General features: G+C 37.5%; 1 protein-coding gene across 2 annotated transcripts in view; it reads left to right on the top strand.

The window, feature by feature from the left end:
* RPGRIP1L (RPGRIP1 like) overlaps positions 1 to 19,290 on the top strand; it is a 95,198-nt gene that overhangs the window by 40,647 nt on the left and 35,261 nt on the right. For both annotated transcript variants that reach the window (XM_059382689.1, XM_059382690.1), the window contains 7 exons: positions 75 to 254; positions 792 to 909; positions 5,254 to 5,706; positions 8,890 to 9,041; positions 11,965 to 12,343; positions 15,531 to 15,721; positions 15,852 to 15,935. In XM_059382689.1, the coding sequence (XP_059238672.1) occupies positions 75 to 254; positions 792 to 909; positions 5,254 to 5,706; positions 8,890 to 9,041; positions 11,965 to 12,343; positions 15,531 to 15,721; positions 15,852 to 15,935 (1,557 nt within the window). The remainder of the gene's footprint in view (positions 1 to 74; positions 255 to 791; positions 910 to 5,253; positions 5,707 to 8,889; positions 9,042 to 11,964; positions 12,344 to 15,530; positions 15,722 to 15,851; positions 15,936 to 19,290) is intronic.

Raw genomic sequence — 19,290 nt, 5'->3', positions numbered from 1 at the left:
CTCTATCTGTATTAATTCACATGATTACATTTTAGAAACTCTTATTTCAGTAATAAAATATGTTTTTATTTTAGGCTCAAAAATCACAAAAAAACGGAGACCTTTCCTTTTTAGAGAAAGTTGACAATAAAATTAACAAAGATCTAGAACGCTCCATGAGAGAGCTACAAGCAACTCATGCAGAAACAGTGCAAGAACTTGAAAAGACACGAAACATGCTAATTATGCAACATAAAATTAATAAAGATTATCAGGTAATGTGCTGCACAAGATGGGAGAATAGGCTTCCTATGATATTCTACTGATAATTACTTTTCAGAGCAGTATTATGTATTATCATCTGTTATCATCTCTTATCATGTATTACCACATGTCTGGAATTTGGCCTTGTAACTAGGTGCTTAGAGTAAATAGTTTAAAAACAAATTTTTTTAAAGCCCCTGGTTTTTAGAGCAGAAACAGCAGCCACGAATTCGCCTGTGCTGCTATTAGCACATTCTACAAATGTATTGTAGCTCTCCTACCACAACCACATGTTATCTTAGCTTTTAACATACAGGAAAGTCACCTCTGTGAGAAGGAATCTGGGGTCTTGTTAATTTTGTTTCTGATTTATGAACATTGCCAAGCATAATTTTCTAAACTGTAAGCTATTTGAGGTCAGAAAACCACGGTTTACATCTCCTGATAATCACCCCCAAGATTTAGGAAATGCTTGACTCAGAGTTGCTTTAAAAAATGAAAATGGAACTAATCCTAAGTATTGAAACTTGTTATCTCTTATTTTTTAGATGGAAGTTGAAGCAGTGACCCAGAAGATGGAAAATTTGCAGCAAGATTATGAACTCAAAGTGGAACAATATGTTCATCTTCTTGATAGCAGAGCTGCACGCATTCAGAAACTAGAAGGTACAATTCCTTGTCCACAGTACCTAGATGAATGGATTTTACAGTAGTTGAAAATGTCATCTAAATCCACACTCACAATTTCCTTTCGCTCTGTTTTTTTCTAATTCATAGCTATAATGAGAATTTACCAGAAAGGTTGTTTTTACCTGATTCTTTTTTACTTAAGAATTTTTAGTAATTTTCTATTGCTTTCCAGATTCAGTGCTGCAGGCAAAATTTCAGAGTACTTTATGGAGTCCTGCAGAACTAACTTCACCACCCCATTCCTCATTTCTCTTCTATGCAAGCTATGTATCTCATCCAAACAAATCTGCTTGCTGGTTTGCAGATTCACCTTTCTCAGTCCTGCCTCTGTACCTTTGCTCCACCTTTATATCCAACATATGCCCTTTATACCCTGCTTGGAGTTCTAACCAAATGCAATGCACGCCTCTGCCAGGAAGCTGGCTCCAATCACTCCTAGCCCTTCCTCTACTTGAAATGTCCTTGCAGTGTGGTTTCCAGACTTGAATAAGTATGAGAATCACATGAGGAATTTGTTTCAAATGTAGCTTCCTGGGCCCCTATCCCTAGAGATCAGAGGATCCGTGGTTCTATAGATTTAGAAATAACTCCCAAGTGTTTCAGATGCAGTTGCAAGACTATACTTTGTAAAACACTATCTCAGTACTTCCCATTTTTCCTCTTATGTACTCAAAAATTATGTGTGGGGATTATATTATATAAGTGTTCTTCACTGTTCGAGTTTTGCATATTCCCTGTGACTGCGATATAAATTCTATGAGGCTCAGTACTTAGTCTCTCTTTCATGTCCTCTGGCATACAATGTTTAATTCAAATGATTGATGCCAGCAGTAATTTTACACTCTTGAAAATTGCTGAGGATCCCAAAGGCCTCTTGCTTATATGGGTTCTACTTATCATATTAAGAATTGAAAGAGAAATTTTGAAAATATTTATTTTATGTCATGCTAAAATAATAATAAACCCATTACATGTTAACATAAATTACAGTATTTATTTTTTAAAAGCTGTATTTTCCATACAGAAAAATAGTGAGAAGAGTGACATTGTTTTAAACCGTTTAACATTTTTTTAATTGTTTGACATTTTTGCAAACTTTTTGGTGTGCCCCTTAATAGAAAACAGCTGGGTTTTTAAACCTGCTTTCTGCATTCAATCTGTTATGATATCACACATTATGTAGTCTGGGGAACTCCATTAAACACTTGTGAGAGAATAAGAATGAAAAAGACAAGTGACATGTCAGGATTATTTTAAAAATAGTTTTGACCTCACAAACATTCAGAGCAGTTTCAGGGACCCTCAGGGTTCCCAAAGCACACTTTAAGAACCACTGCTCTAAGTATAAGGGTTCAGTAAATATTTTTATCTGCCTGAACAGGGCTTTCCAAAAGTCAAAGAGCAGTATATACCTTTTATTTCAAGTAGTACTCAATAAAAATTTGCTTACTAGAATTTTCCTGAATAACAAGGAGGTCACATAGTTTAGGGTTTTCTTTCCTTTTAGTCTTACTAAATCTTCACCAATAAATTTCATCTGTCCCCTAAATTTATTGATTTATTCCTTAGACATGCTCAGGCTCTTAATACATCCGAAGCAATGTGCTAGGGAGGGAGAATCCAAATAGGAAAAAAAAAAAAAAAGCTCAGGTACCACCCTTAAGGAATTTATAAGATGGAGCACAGAGGATAAGGGCACCTGGGTGGCTCAGTTAGTTAAGCGTCTGACTTTGGCTTGGGCCGTGTTCTCATTGGCTCCTGGAATCTCCCTGCTGCGATGAATCGCCCTGCATTGTTGCATCCGTCACCCTGGCCCAGGCTCCACACATAGTGAGGATTCTGCTTCTCCTCCCTCTCGCTCATGCTCTCACTGTCTCTCTCTCTCTCAAATAAGTAAATAAAGTATTTTTTTTTTTAAACAAAGAGAGAGCACATAAATAGTCATACTTGACCATGAAGAATGTAAAGCTAGGAAAATGCAGGTGATAACAAGGAAACATGGAGGAGAGAATACCTATTTAAACCTGAAGATTCAGGGAAGACTCCGCTAAGTAAGTTTGGAATCTTAAAAGATGACAGAATTCACCACTAAGTAAAAACAATGAAAGGCATTCCAGACAGTAGAAGATTCATGTTAAATGCCCTAACTGTGAAGCACTGCCTTTCATTTGCCAAACTGCACGCAGATCCGTCTAATTGGAAGGCAGCTATGCTCACCACTATACCACCAATGATGATCTGTCTAATTGGAACTCGTAGTTAGTAAAGGGGGAAACTATCTCCAGTTAAGGCTGGGAAGAGCCAGTTCATTAAGGCCCTGTTTGCCACCTTGAAGAGTTTGAGTTTGACACTTGATAATCTAGAAGACCACTAAGCAGTTTTTAAGGTAGGCAATAATTTACCCAGAACTGCATTTTGGAGATTATGCTATCATTATTAGAAAGAATAAGATATGAAAGAAGGAAGCACTTTGGGTTCCGTGATAATCTGGGTAATAAACACTGGGAATGTAGGTAAAGTAGCATTAGTGGACAGAGAATGGACAGGGACAAACTTAGAAAGACTCAGGAGACAGTGTTGAATTGTAGTGACCCTGTGGATGTGGGAATAGTTAAGAGAAAGAGAAACTAGACCAATTCTGTGGCAGCAGTTGTAAGCAACTGGATGAATGCGAACACCAGCACTTGAGATGTCAAGTACAGAAATACCTGGAAGTGAATACTCTACATTGGCTCTATGCTATTTTGGATATGTTGAGTTTGATGTGGCTAGGGGATAGCTAGATAGAGGGACCAGCAAGCCATGAGATATATGGATTTGGAGTTCAGGAAATAAATCTGAAATAAAAATAGAAAAAAGAGAGGGGCGCCTGGGTGGCTCAGTGGGTTAAAGCCTCCGCCTTCAGCTCAGGTCATGATCTCAGGGTCCTGGGATCGAGCCCTGCATCGGGCTTTCTGCTCAGCAGGGAGCCTGCTTCCTCCTCTCTCTGCCTGCCTTTCTGCCTACTTGTGATCTCTGTCATAAAAAGAAATAAATTTTTTTAAAAATTAAAATTAAATAAATAAATAAAATCTTAAAAAATAAGAAAAAGAAAAAGGAGAGTCTTTGTATATTGATAGTAGCAGAAATCATAAAAGATGGAGGTTGCCTATAAGAATATATAGACTAACAAGAGGATAAAAATAGAGCCCCCAGCAAACGATGAGAAAAAGAGAAAACCCTTAAAAAAATAGAAAAAAGAAAAAACAAGAGAGGTAGAAGATAAAAAAGTAGGATAGCAGTTCATAAAAGGGAAAGTGACCATCAAGGAAGCATTGCATTCCATCAAGGAAGCAAAGAAATCAATGATACAAGAACCAAAGTCTATTCCATCTAGCAATTGATTTGTTATCTATCGGTAACCTTTTCTGGAGCAGTTTCATGAGGAAAGTAAGGCAGATATTCTTTGCAGGAGGTTGGAGAATGTCTGTTGATGATGAACTGTACACACAAGCATATGTTACTTTTTCCGGAAATTTGGATGTAACATGGGGATGAAATGTGTATCTAAAAAGACATACCAGGGCACCTGGATGGCTCAGTGGGTTAAAGCCTCTGCCTTCAGCTCAGGTCATGATCCGAGGGTCCTGGGATCAAGCCCCACATTAGGCTCTCTGCTCAGTGGAGAGCCTGCTTCCCCTGCTTTTCTGCCTACTTGTGATCTCTCTGTCAAATAAATAAAATAAAATCTTAAAAAAATAAAAATAAAAAATAAAAAAAAGACATACCTTTTTAAAACACAGATTTATGGAAGTACAATTAGCATACTGTAAACTGCACATGTTTGAGGCATACAACTTGGTGAATTTGGGCCCATGGCTACACTGTGAAACAATCACCACAATCAAGGCAATAAACATACCCATCACCCCAAAAGTAGAATAGGAGAAGCTTTAGGAATCTGAAGAGAAAGAGCCAGTGGGAAAAGAAACTGACTTTAAAGGAGTGAATATAATAAGCAGAAACAGCAGAATAGGGAGTATCCAAATATTTACTTCAGCTCTTCGTTCAAAAACCTTTCTTTCTTTTTTCTTTTTCCTTTCTCCTGGTACAGACTGTATTATAACTTGAGTTGTAAGTTTCTTGTTAATAACCGGTGTCAAAACAAAGGATGAATTTTTGTAGACTACAATATTACCCACGGAAAAACCATATAGTCATAGAATTTAAGATTGAGACTCTTCACCAAAGCAGTTAGACTTCATACCACTTCAAAAGCCAGTTTGTATCTTCATATGTCAATATTTAAAAAATATCTAAACTGTGTGTCTTCTCTTGCAGCCCAATTAAAGGATATTGCCTATGGCACCAAGCAGTATAAATTTAAACCAGAAATCACACCAGATGACTCCATTGATGAATTTGATGAAACTCTTCACTTAGAACGAGGCGAAAACCTATTTGAAATCCATATCAACAAAGTAACCTTTTCTTCTGAAGTTTTACAGGCATCTGGAGATAAAGAGCCTGTCACTTTCTGTACCTATGCTTTCTATGATTTTGAGCTACAGACAACTCCCATTGTGCAAGGCCTTCACCCAGAGTACAACTTCACTTCTCAATATCTCGTTCATGTTAATGACTTATTTTTACAATATATTCAGAAGAATACTATCACTCTTGAGGTCCACCAAGCTTACAGCACAGATTATGAAACAATTGCGGCAGGTCAGTTGAGATTCCATGAAATCCTAGAAAAAAGTGGTCGAATATTTTGCACAGCAAGTTTGGTTGGTAAGTACAATCTTATAACCTTCAGACATTTGAATCGCTAATCTGGTTTATATATTAATATGGTGTTCGACATTACTGCCTTCTCTAGGGATTCAAGATGCCCTGAGGGTAGGACAGTGTCCTCTTATTGATCTGCCCACAGTTGGTTAGACTATCCTAAATGTCATGGGTGATGTCGGTGCAATGGCTATTAATTTTTTAGAAATTTATAAGTGCAAATATTTATTTACCATATTAATACCCTTTTTTGATTAAGCATTAACTGTAGTACGTTCATCAAAAATTTTTTTAAGATATTCTTTATTTATTTGTCAGAGGGAGAGAGCACAAGTGGGCAGGGTGGCAGGCAGAGACAGAGAGAGAAGCAGGCTCCCTGCTGGACAAGGAGCCCAATGTGGGACTCGATCCCATGATGCTGGGATCGTGACCTGAGCTGAAGGCAGCAGCTTAACCTGCTGAGCCACCCAGGTGTCCCATCAAATATTTTTTAAGAGCTGATGGTATCACTGTTAGTGGGCGTTGGAAATACAGTGCTAAGTAAGCCAGACAGAGCCCCTGCCATCATGTAGCTTACCTTCTAGAGGGGAAGACAGTCCATAAAACAAATATATATCTCATCAAATGAAGAAAAATAAATAGACTAATGAGAAATATGGAAGGTTGCTAATTCAGATAAGAACTTATTTGGTGGTTGACATTGATAAAGACCTGAGTAAAGATCCATGACGGGATCCAGGGGAAGAATGTTTCATGCAGAGGTAACAGCAAGTACCAAGTGGAGGGACAAACATGACATGTTGGAAGAACAGCAAGAAGGCCAGTGGCTAAAGCAGAAAAGTGATTAAAGCAATAGAAGAACGACTAAGCAAAGTCAGTCAGTTAGAAAGGCACATACCATATGATTTCACTCATATGTGGAATTTAAGAAACAAAACAAACGAGCAAAGGGAGAAAAGGGGGGCGATGGCAAACCAAGAAACAGACTCTTAACTCTAGAGAACAAACTGCTGGTTCCCATAAGGGAGGTGGGTGAGGGATGGGGAAATAGGTGACAGGGATTAAGGAGGCCACGTGTCTGTCGTGATGAGCCCTGGGTGATGTATGGAAGTGTTGAATCACTAAATTGTTCCTGAAACTACTATTACACTGTATGTTAATTAACTGGAATTTAAATGAAAACTTTTAAAGAAAAGAAAGTACACTTTAAAAAACATAAACAACAACAAAACAAAACAAAACAAACAGTGGAAGGACCAGATCATGCTCTAGAGACTTGTAGGTCATGGTGAAGCAAATGGATTTTTTTTCTCTGAGTGATGAAAGTCATTGGAGTTTTGAGGAGGGAAGTGATGTGATCACACATAGGTCTTAGAAAAACCATTCTGGGTGCTGGGGGAAGAATAGTCTGTTGAGGCCAAGAGGGAAAATTAGGATCATTATCAGGCTATCACATTAATCTAGAAAGATGATGATGGTGGCTTGGAATAAGATGGTAGTGAGAAGAGTGATAAGAAGTGGTTATTTTCAGTTTATGTTTGATTAACTTTAAGACTTGCTTATCAATTGAATGGAGAGTAATGAAGGAAATGGAGGAGACAAGAATTTCTGGCATGCACAACAAGGAGAATCGTGAACCCATTTATTGAAATAGGCCTGGGAAAGGAACAAATCTGGGGAAGAAAATCAAGAATTTTATTTGAACAAGTTAAGCCTGGCTGCCTGTTGGATAGCCAAGTGGAGAGGGCACATGGTCAGTGAATACACTAGCCCTAACCCCAAGGTTAGGGATAAACACATGAAAGGGGGAGTCGTTACCATATGGAATATATTTTAAGCCTTTGGCCTAGATAATATCACATAGAGAATGAATGTACACAAAGCAGAGAAAGTGGCCAAGGACTGAGCCTTGGAAAACCGCACAACTTAGAGTTCACAATGAAGAAGAGACACCAGCAAAGGAAACTAAAGTGATTTGAAAGGCAAGCCAAGAGCATATAGTATCCTAAAGGACAAATAAAGAAACCATTTCAAGAAGAAAAGAGGGTGACTTAGCTTCTCGGGAGGGATTTTATTTTATTGATTGATTGATGACAGGGGTAACATATTTACATGACTCATAAATGAAAATGTATAAAAGTTTATACTTTAAAATCTCTCTCTCCCATTCCTCCCCCAGCTACCCTAGAACCTCTCACCAAAGGCTGCAAATTCTTCCAAAGAAATTTTAAGCATATACAAGAAAATATCTATATGTATATGTATATGTATTAATATTCTTGTTCCAGGATTTTTTTTAAATTATATCAGATTTTAATCATGTTTGCATGTTAATGAGAATGATCCATCAGTGAGAAAGAAATTGATGAACTAGAAGAGAATGGGGAAATAGTTTTAATAATATATGTTCAGGAAAGCTTACATATAGAATATCTTCTATTCAACAAATATTGAGTACCCATTGTATACTAGTCCCTCAGGTAGGAATCTATCAATGGAAACCACAGTTCTTGCCCTCAAGAAATTCATAGTGTGGGTGGAGAAATACACTGGTGAACAGAGAGTTATGTGAAAGGAATCAGTGTCCTAATGAGAGAACATTCTCCTCCCCTCTTTGAAGGGAACAGAGAGCCCTTAAATCCCCCAAGAGCTATAGAGGAAATCTTCACAGAGGAAGAGAGATGAAGAGCTGCCCGACTTGGAAAGAAGAGTGAGGGTATATAGGGCAAACCTCATGCAAGCGTGAATTACATCCGGCATATTTGTCCCTGTACTTGTGGCCCAGTGGAGAAGTGGGAAGGTGCCAAAGACGTCTTGAAAGTTGAATCATAATGTGGAATTTCATATTTATAATTTTGAGATTTCATATTGTATCTGTCAGTCTACATTGAGTACAACTTATTAAAAACAAGCTACTATAGCATCAAAAAGAATCTGTGCGGTATTTAATACAGTGTTTAGTTTTTTTCTTTATATTTTAGGATTGCAATAGCATAAGTTGGAATATCTCAAACATAATCTGACATAGCTCTTTAATAATACTTAACATATAATGAAACTCATACTTGCAGAAGTAACTTGATTTTCTTCAGCTCTGTTCTTTGCCAATCACACATCATTTGTGCAAGTCATATATTATTTTACTCAGTATAAAACTTTAACAGTGAGTTATGCATTGGTTTGTAGGAACTAAAGGAGACATCCCAAATTTTGGCACAGTGGAATACTGGTTCAGATTAAGGATTCCCATGGATCAAGCAATTCGACTTTATCGAGAACGAGCAAAGGCTTTGGGATATATAACATCAAATTATAAGGGGCCAGAGCAAATGCAATGGGTGAGCTGGTTGGACTTTAAGACATATTTATGATACAGAAATTTTATAATATGTCTTTTTATGTTATGCTTTAAACCAAAATCATTTTCTTTCACAGCCATCAAGTGACTCTTTTTAACTTTTTATTTTGAAAGAATTATAGATTTACAGGAAGTACAAGAACTGTACAGAGAAGATCTATGTACCCTTCACCCAGCTTCTCCCAATTGTAACATCTTACATATGGAAACATACATATTTGATAATGCAATACATTATCAAAACCAGGAAACTGACGTTAGTACAATACCTTTAACTAGATTACAGACCTTATTTGTATTTTATCAGTTTTTACATACACTCGTGTGTGTGTGTGTGTGTGTGTCCTATGCAATTTTACCACCTGTATATATTCATGTAACTGCCACCACAAGGAAGACCCAGAGTTGTTCTATCACTACAAAGGAACTCCTTGAGCTACCCAGGGCACTTTTGAAAATTGCAGTATCCTGAGCTGCAAGTTTAAACATAATTCCTCAGAGCAGCATTGCCCAAGCTGTTTCATGTAGTCTTAATGGCCATACTTCCAAAAGAATTCCATGATCCAGTGAATGCAGAAAGCACTAAAGTGAGCCAAGTGAAATAGGGTCCTTGACTCGTCATGTATAACAAGAATCCCAAGAGGAAAGCTTAAAGTATGCACGTGAATTGAGTAACAAAGGGATAAAATATAGTTGAAACATATTGGAATGTCTGCTCAAGTCATAATTATCTTTTTTCGTTTGGACCCCTGTCGCTCCCAGTTCATGGGGCTGGCCCCGCCAGAGGCCAGATTTATGCCCAGTGGTCCTGTCCACTGCCACTCACTACTCAGTTATGGCTTCTGATTCGGGAGTGTCCACCTGACCCCAGTTAAGCCAATCGGATTCTTTTTTCAAGGGAAAGCAAGATTTTCCCTGCTTGGAACATGTGAAATTGGGAGCTGTAGGGCAGCCATCTTCTACCATGTTAACCAGCAAAGGAAAGAAAATGGGTCTGGAGAGAAAGAACAATGAGCAAGCATCCAGAGAAAAATGGGCACTAGATCAAGTGTAAATTCTGGCAGTTTTCCAGTCCTCTTACCTTCCTAAGGCCCACCCGCATTTCTGCTATACAATTCTATACAATTCATGGACTAACGTTAAAGTCTCTTTTTGTTGTGTTTGCTAGGTGGAATTAGTTTCCATAATTTTCAATTAAAGAACCAGGACTAATATAACATTAATTCCCCAACTTACGAAAGAATGACACCTGTTTCCCCGAGATCATCTTTCTGGACTAGTATTCTTCAGAACATACATTGGGAAATGCTGTAATGGAAAAGAGAATTAAAAGTAGACCAGGTTAGGGTGCCTGGGAGGCTCAGTTGGTTAAGTGACTACCTTCAGCTCAGGTTATGATCCTGGAGTCCCAGGATCAGGTCCCACATTGGGCTCCCAGCTCTGTGGGGAGTCTCCTTCTCCCTCTAACTTTCTCCCCTCTCATGCTCTTTCTCTCAAATAAATAAAATCTTTTAAAAAAAAATTGGACCAGGTTATTTATTTAGTTTTGTAGTTTCATTGTTTTTAGACTCCCATTTTCTGGCTTGGGTGAGTCAATTATTCGAATTCCAGCTTTTGTGGGTAGATTTGAAGTGAGAAACAGAGGAGGTACTTCTTAAATCATTGCACTCAAAGTTCTGTAGCTGAATACAAACCATCCCTGGGATAGCAGTACTGGGATCCCCTTCTCCGGTTTCTCCTCACCACACCACCAGATGTCTCTGCTGAGGCCATGATGAGTTTGGTTCTATTTTGCCTTCTCCAGTAAACTTGCTGGAGTCAGAGGTTCCAGATTCAGAAAGGCAGTTGAAGAGGAGCCCCGCTTTGTGGAAAGTAGAGAATGGTCCAATGCTAAACTAAACAAGGCCCTCGAACACTAACATTTCTTTGTCCAGGTCATCAGCTATGGTGGGCTTCACAATTAGTACAGATGTTTGTTAAAATACTTACGCACTGGCTACCTGAACAACAGTTTCATAAGGGGCCATGGAGTATCATCCAGCTCTGCCTAATCATTCCTTTCACACATCTTTCTTCTGAAATGTCCTCTCAATCCTAACTTTTTATGCCCTCTGGTGTTTATCTCTGACCATGGTCTCCTGTTCTCATAGTAGTTGAACTTCAGTATGCTGGCTAATCTCGACTCAAATATCTGCTTTCCCAAACACCATTGGTTGAAGAGGAGGACCAGCCCAAATATAATGAAATAATTTCTCTGGGTGAACTCCATCAAATTCACTGGATTCTTTTTTTTTTTTTAAGATTTTATTTATTTATTTGACAGAGAGAGATTACAAGTAGACAGAGAGGCAGGCAGAGAAAAAGAGAGAGAGGGAAGCAGGCTCCCCGCTGAGCAGAGAGCCTGATGTGGGACTCGATCCCAGGACCCTGAGATCATGACCTGAGCCTAAGGTAGCGGCTTAACCCATTGAGCCACCCAGGTGCCCCAAATTCACTGGATTCTTACGTAAGAGTGAGATAGGATCACAATAGCTGGAATGCTTAAGGAATCAGCTTTTAATAAAATTGTGACCTAGAGGACATTTGTCTTTGGATCCATCTGTTCACATTACTCATTAGTTATTAAGTAAAATTAGACCATAACAATTCTTGGTTTTAACAACAGTCTCTACATGTAAGCTCAGTCATCTATATTTATCACTAATAGCTTAAGATCACCTGTTCACACATTTCTAGGGAATACTAGTTTTGACTAAGAATCTGGTTTTTTACTGAGAAATTCACTATGAAGTGTAAATATCCAGCTTTTTGTTCACACTAGATTATTTTGTTTGGGGTTTGGCAGCTGCTATTTATCTTTTCAATGTGTTATTACTATAATATAACTATGTATTTTTTTCCAGTCAAGTCAGCCAGCACCCAAAACTTCTCAGCCCAGTTCTACTGATTCCACAGATGGCAACTTAAATGAACTTCATATTACAGTCAGATGTTGCAGCCACTTGAAGTCCCGAGCAAACCACCTTCAACCACACCCATATGTTGTGTACAAGTTTTTTGATTTTGCAGACCACGATACAGCCATCATTCCCAGTAGCAATGATCCACAGTTTGATGATCATATGTGTTTCCCAGTGCCGATGAATATGGATTTGGATCGGTACCTTAAGTCAGAGTCTCTGAGTTTTTATGTGTTTGATGATAGTGATACTCAAGAGAATATATATATAGGAAAAGTCAATGTGCCTCTGATTTCATTGGCACATGACAGATGTATCTCAGGTAAGCATATTTCTTGAATCTATGAAGTTGTAAAAACAAACCTAAGTTATACTTCAATTGTGGATATGCCTAACCTTTCTAATATTCTCAGATAATCTTAAACGTTGGGCCTACAGTTTTTTTCCTGGTTATTTTCTTAGTAGTTCTACAGATTACGATATGTGTCTTACCAGTCTAAAATTATTGCTAACAACTCCATCAAAATATAGAAAGTCTGCCCCAATATAATTCCATTTCCGCCCCTCTCCTTTGTGCTATTATTATCATATATCTATATAAAAAATGCCTATATATGTGATAAACCCAATAATACAGTGTAATCATTATTGCAATCTATAACTATTTATCTTTTAAAGAAGTCAGGAGAAAGGAGAATATCTGTAATTATAGGAGAATTTCACATTAACTTATGTGTTTACCATTTCGCGTTTTCCTTCCCCTCCTTTCATCCCCTCCCCCCTTCATTTCTGGTTTTCTTTATTTCTTCCTATGGATTTGAGTTACTGTCTGGTGTTATTTCCATACTCCAATATAACTCCATTGCCCCTCTCTCCTTTGTGCTATTATTATCATAAATATTTTATACTTATGTAAGTTCAACAATATAATTTTACTAGTATAGTTTTATGTGGTTGTCTTTTAAATGAGTTAAGAAATTTGACTAAATTTCCTTACAACTAAATTTCCTTACAACTATTTTACTAAATTTGACTAAATTTCCTTACAACCTGAAGAACTTCCTTTAATATGTCTTATAACTCAGGTCTGCTGGTAGTGAATTCTCCCAATTATTATCTAAGAATGTCTATTTTGCTTTTATTTTTTAAAGGATAGTCTTGCTGGGTATAATATTCTTAGTCATCAGTTATTTTTTTCATTTGTACTCTGGGTGTATCAGATGACTAATTTCTGGCCGGCATTGTTTCTAATAAGAAATCAGATGTTAATATTATTATGGTTCCCCTGTACTTGGTAGTACCTTAAAGATTTTCTTTTTAGTATGTGTATGTATGTATGTATGGCTTTAAACAGACTATGATGTGTATGATGTGGATCCCACTGTGCTTATCCTACTTAGAATTTGTTGAGCTTCTTTATGCACAGGGTGCTGTTATTTGGAGCGTTTTCTGCTGTTATTTCTTAAATTTTTTTTCTGCCCTTTCTTCCCTCTTAGACTCCCAATTACTTGTACATTTGTGTTTAATGGTATCCCACAGTTATCTGAGGCGCTATTCATTTTTCTTTATTTTTTTTTTCTCTGCATATTGGATAATCTCTATTGGTCAGTATTCAAGATCACTGATTTTTTTCCTGCCATCTCAAATCTCATATTGAGAACCTCTACTGATTTTTTTCATTTTAGTAATTATAATTTCAACTCCAGAAATTTTTTTAGTTCTTTTTTATAAAATTTCTCTTTATTATATTCTTTTTTATAAATCATTGTCATCACATTTTCCTTTAATTCTTTAAATATCATTTTAATTTTTGAACATATTTATAATAGCTGTTCTGAGGTTTTTGTCTGCTAAGTGTAACATTGAGGCACCCCCACAAGGTGTCAATTGACGACCTTTTTCCTATGTATACGGCATACATTCCTGATTTTCCACAAGCACCATGATTTTTTGTTGTTTAAAACTGGACATTTAGGATACTTTATTATAGCAGCTCTAAATTTCAACTGTCCCCTACTCCTCAGGGTGGTTCTCTTACTGCTTTTGCTTGATGACTTGCCTGAACTAATTCTGTATCTTCCTCTCACTGTTCCCACTGATGTCTCTGCTAAGTTTTTATTTATTTAATTTTAAGCTTGAGTCAGCATTGTTTAGTGGTCATTGATTTGTCAAATATTGTACTTAAATACCTTGAGCTGATAGGCTTCCCCACTTTGTCTGTGGATTAGTGTATGTGTTGGGTAAAGAGTTTTCAAAGTTCAGACAGTCTACAGTTCTCCTGTTCAGCCAGGGAAGTAGCTTATTAGAGTCTGTTCTGACTCTTACTATTGTTACTGAGTTTCTGTAGATTCTTATCAATAAATGTTCTCAATTCATTGTACACCTTTGTTCAATTTCCAGAACACTTAAGTAATAGGGTTTTTTTCAATCATTTTGTCCAGTTTTATCAAGTTCTTCTTTTTGTAGAAAGGATTTACTGAGCTCTTCACTCAGCCATTCTAGAAGTCCCACCTGTGCCTGTAATAGAAGTTTATCACCTTCTATGCCATCTATATTCTTTTGTTCTAAAGTCTAGAGTTGTTATTTCTTTCCCAGCCGGCCATTAAAAAATGTATCAAACACTTGAGGACCAAGTAAAGGATACTACTCCTAAACAAGAGTTATACTTAATACAGGTTTGTTTTTTCTAGTCTGGAATTTTTCATACTGAAAAATTCAGTGCAGGGCCACCTGGGTGGCTCAGTTGGTTAAGCATCTGCTTTCAACTCAGGTCGTGATCCCAGAGTCCTAGGATCAAGCCCTGCATTGGGCTTCCTCACCCCACTCATGCTTGCTGTCTTCTCTCTCTCTCTCTCTCTCTCTCTCTCTTTCTCAAATAAATAAATAAAATCTTTTTTAAAAATTTAGTGCAATGACTAAAATCTGTGACTCTTTATTACAGTTACAGCTAGGTGATACTTTTTATTACCGTTTTGGACAGTTTATTTTCTGGACATTTTTTTGTTGTGCTAGTGTTAATTTGGAGTAACTTAACAAATCCCAGTAAAATATATTTAAAATCTTGATAAAATTACGTGGTAATTCCTTACATATATAAATTATTTGAAATTGTGAACTTTTAATATATTTTTCTAAAGAGACAAGTCTTTTCTGAGAATATTTAAGGCAAAAGGAGGTTGGTACTTAGCTCTAACCCAGATAATGTCTTAGAGGAAGGTTAAGAATTCTGAATAATCTCTGAATTTAATATCAGTGAATTAAAATATTTATAAGTTAATTTTCTCACCTTGGAATCAGCATTGTCATCACTGAGGACTTAATTTCTGAAAGCAGTCTGCTTCAGAGATGAACCTATCATAGATGATTTTGTCTTTATTCTCTAAGCCATTTGAGGTGCGAGTAAAAGCTAAAGTTATTTTTAAAGCTGTGGTAGTTCTCTTTGTTCTTTCATCCTTATGGTAATAAAACTTCACTCTAGCATTAATTAAAATTATTTTGTAACTTGACAGGAATATTTGAGTTAACAGATCATAAAAAGCATCCTGCAGGAACCATCCATGTTATATTGAAATGGAAATTTGCTTACCTTCCACCAAGTGGATCTATAACAACTAAAGACTTGGGAAATTTTATACGCAAAGAAGAGTCAGAAGTTGATCAAAGAGTACCTTCAACATCCTCTGTTAGCCCATTAGTTGTTGTGAGTAACACTGATTTTGAATTTCCTATAGAACTTAAGAAATAGTATTTAGAAAAGAAAGAAAAAATAGCTGAAGTCTTATCTAAGTATATGTTCATCATACTCAGTTTGACATATTGATTTATCTTAGGCACCAACACCTAAACCAAGACAGCGTTTAACACCTGTAGATAAGAAAGTGTCTTTTGTGGATATCACACCACAGCAGAGTTCTGTAAGTAGTAAACACTGAAAATACCGATTTTTTTCCTCTCATACCAAGTATTTTGAATAAACGATGTAGGCGTAGTATACTCTACCTGATTTCAAAGGAAACAAGTGAATAAAATACTTTTTCCTTTAAATGTTAGCTTTGCAATTTGGCACTGGGTATAAATGTTAACTCTTCTTACTCTTTGATCTAAACCCTCCTTTGACTCCATTTGTAACTCCAGCTACAGCCCTAATCCTCTGCTTCTATTTTTTTGGGGGGGTAGGTGGCCGGCAGTGCAGGGAGAAACCTCTTCAGAAAGTCTTAATTCTGTTGCCCTTTCTTCACACCGTTTCTTGAACTCAGTCTAATCAAAATTCATCCTCATTAAAACCATTCTTGCTAAGGTCGCAATGACTTTGACTTTGCCATGTCCAGTAGTCAATCCTCAGTTCCCATCTTTATCTCCCAGTAACATTCGACACAGTGGAATACTTGCTCCCTCTTCACTGGGCGTCTGGGACACCATGCCTTTCCAGTTTCTCTCCAGCTTTACCAGTGATTCTTCTCCCTGTCCTAGACCAAATCTCTCAATGTAGAGGTGCCTCAGCAGTTTCACTGCAGACCTACCCCTCATCTCACTCTATATTTCCATTCAGAGGTCTTCGCCAATCTCATAGTTTTAAACAACTAGAGGTGGTGACTCTCATATTTATAATCTTCGGTCTTGATCTCACTGTCAAATTCCAGATTTATTTTCTTCCTGCTTATTTCATATGTACTGTATGTGTAATAGGAATCTAAACTTAACATGTCAAAAACCAAATGTGACTTCTCAGCCCTCTTCCAAAATGTTTCTTCCATTGTTTCCCATTCTCCATAAATGACCAACCATTCATCCAGCTGCATAATCAGTGCATTGTAAAGGCTTCCCTTTGTCATTCTCTTTTTCACACCCTGCTTCCAGTTTATCCACAAAACCTGTCAGCTATACTTTCAAAATATATCCTGTATTCACATCATCTCCACTGTCACCACTCAAGTCACCATCATCTCTTTTGGACGTTAAAAAAAAAATAAAAACATTTTATTTGTAATTGAGGTGTAACTCCTAAATAGTTAAAGGACACAAAACTCAAGTACCCAGCTCAATGAATTTTTACCTATGTACACACCTGTGTAAACACCACCCAGATCAAAATATCTTTTCTCAGGTGCCTAGGTGGCTTAGTCCATTAAGTGTCTGTCTTCAGCTCAGGTCATGATCTCATTTCTAGGACTGAGCCCCACACGTAGGGCTCCCAGCTCAGTGGGGAGGCTGTTTCCCCTCTTGCACTGCCCCTCCACCCCACATGTGATCTCTCCCTCCCTCCCTCTATCTCTGCCATGCTCTTTCTCTCAAATAAAATCTTTAAAAAATAAGAACATTTTTTCTTCTCAGAGCTGAAGATAATACCTGGCATATACAGTGCAGTTAGTATATATGTACTAAATACATGAATTCAATAATTATTATTCAGGCCCTGTTTAATGAGCACTTATTGTGTGCTCATTAATGTCAGACACTGAACCAGATGCTTTCTGTCCACAAACCGATTTAATCCTAAGAACAGTCTTATAATCATACTAGAATTATTCCCATTTAAAGATCAGGAAAGTAAGCGGTGTCTGCGTGGCTCACTCTTGTAAGCATCCAACTCACGATTTTTGCCTCCAGTTATGGTCTCATGGGTTGTGAGATGGAGCTCACTGTGAGGTGTGCACTAAGGGCAGAGTCTGCTTGAGATTCTCTCCTTCTCTTTCTACCCCTCCCCTACTTGCTCTCTCTCTCTCAAATAAAAATCTTTTAAAAAAAGAAATAGATCAGGAAAGTAATACGTGCAGAGCTTAAGTAACTTGCTCAAGGGCAAAATATTAGATCTGGAATTTGAACATAAGTAACTGGATTCTTACATAAATGATCGTAAATACAGAAAAGACATACATGGAGATGTTTATTGCAATGTTAGTCATCACAGTAACTGAAAATGGTGAATTAGTTAAATGTCCAACACCAGGAAAATGGTTCATTAAATTATGATACATGCATTCATTTTAATATTAGATTGTATTAAAAATGATGTTTACCCAAAAGTTTATATCAGGAGAAAATTTTATGACATAATACTAAGGTTTTTTAAATGTAACAAGATACATTGTATTTATAATATAATTACCACTATTAACCAAAAAGTTTTTTATTTGCATTAAAAATGAACCCGAAAGGGGCACCTGGGTGGCTCAGTCGATTGAATATCTTGACTCATGATTTCAACTCAGGTTATGATCTCAAGGGATTGCACTTACTACGGAGTCTGTTTGGGATTCTCTCCCTCCCTCTCCCTTTGTCCCTCCCGTCACTCACTGTCTCTCTCTCCCTCTCAAATAAATAAATAAATTTTTAAAATCAACTTGAAAGAAAGAATTATTTTAAAAAATTAATTATAGGGGCACCTGGGTGGCTCAGTGGGCTAAAGCCTCTGCCTTCGGCTTGGGTCATGATCCCAGGGTCCTGGTATCAAGCCCTGCATTGGGCTCTCTGCTCATCAGGGAGCCTGCTTCCTCCTCTCTCTCTGCCTGCCTCTCTGCCTACTTGTGATCTCTGTCCATCAAATAAATAAATAAATCATTTTTTAAAATTAATTATAGGGGTGCCCGGGTGGCTCAGTGTTAAGCCTCTGCCTTCGTCTCAGGTTATGATCTCAGGGTCCTGGGATCAAGCCCCGCATTGGGCTCTCTGCTCTGCAGGGAATAATAAGTAAACAAAATATTTTTAAAAATAAGAAATAAATAAATAATAATTAATTATAAAGAAAAAGGTGAAAAATTTTAAAGAAATCTGTTACTAATGGATATTATCATTGGGTAATGAAAATATGGATTTGTATTAATTTCTTCTGGTTTTGGTTTGTCATTCCCATTTCTCTATTGGACATATTTACTTTTAAAGTAGCAAAAGTGGGGACGCCTGGGTGTCTCAGTTGGTTAAGCAGCTGCCTTCGGCTCAGGTCATGATCCCGGCGTCCTGGGATCGAGTCCCACATCGGGCTCCTTGCTCAGCAGGGAGCCTGCTTCTCCCTCTGCCTCTGCCTGCCATTCTGTCTGCCTGTGCTCGCTCTCTCCCCCTCTCTCTCGCTGATAAATAAATAAAATCTTTAAAAAAAAAAATAAAATAAAGTAGCAAAAGTGGGGGTGCCTGGGTGACTCGGTGGGTTAAAGCCTCTGCCTTCAGCTTGGGTCATGGTCTGAGGATCCTGGGATCGAGCCCCGAGTTGGGCTCTCTGCTCAGCAGGGAGCCTGCTTCCTCCTCTCTCTCTCTGCCTTCCTCTCTGTCTACTTG

This window comes from Mustela nigripes, chromosome 17 (assembly GCF_022355385.1).
Source record: "Mustela nigripes isolate SB6536 chromosome 17, MUSNIG.SB6536, whole genome shotgun sequence".
NCBI classification, from domain to species: domain Eukaryota; kingdom Metazoa; phylum Chordata; class Mammalia; order Carnivora; family Mustelidae; genus Mustela; species Mustela nigripes.
This window is presented reverse-complemented; position numbering and strand designations above follow the sequence as displayed.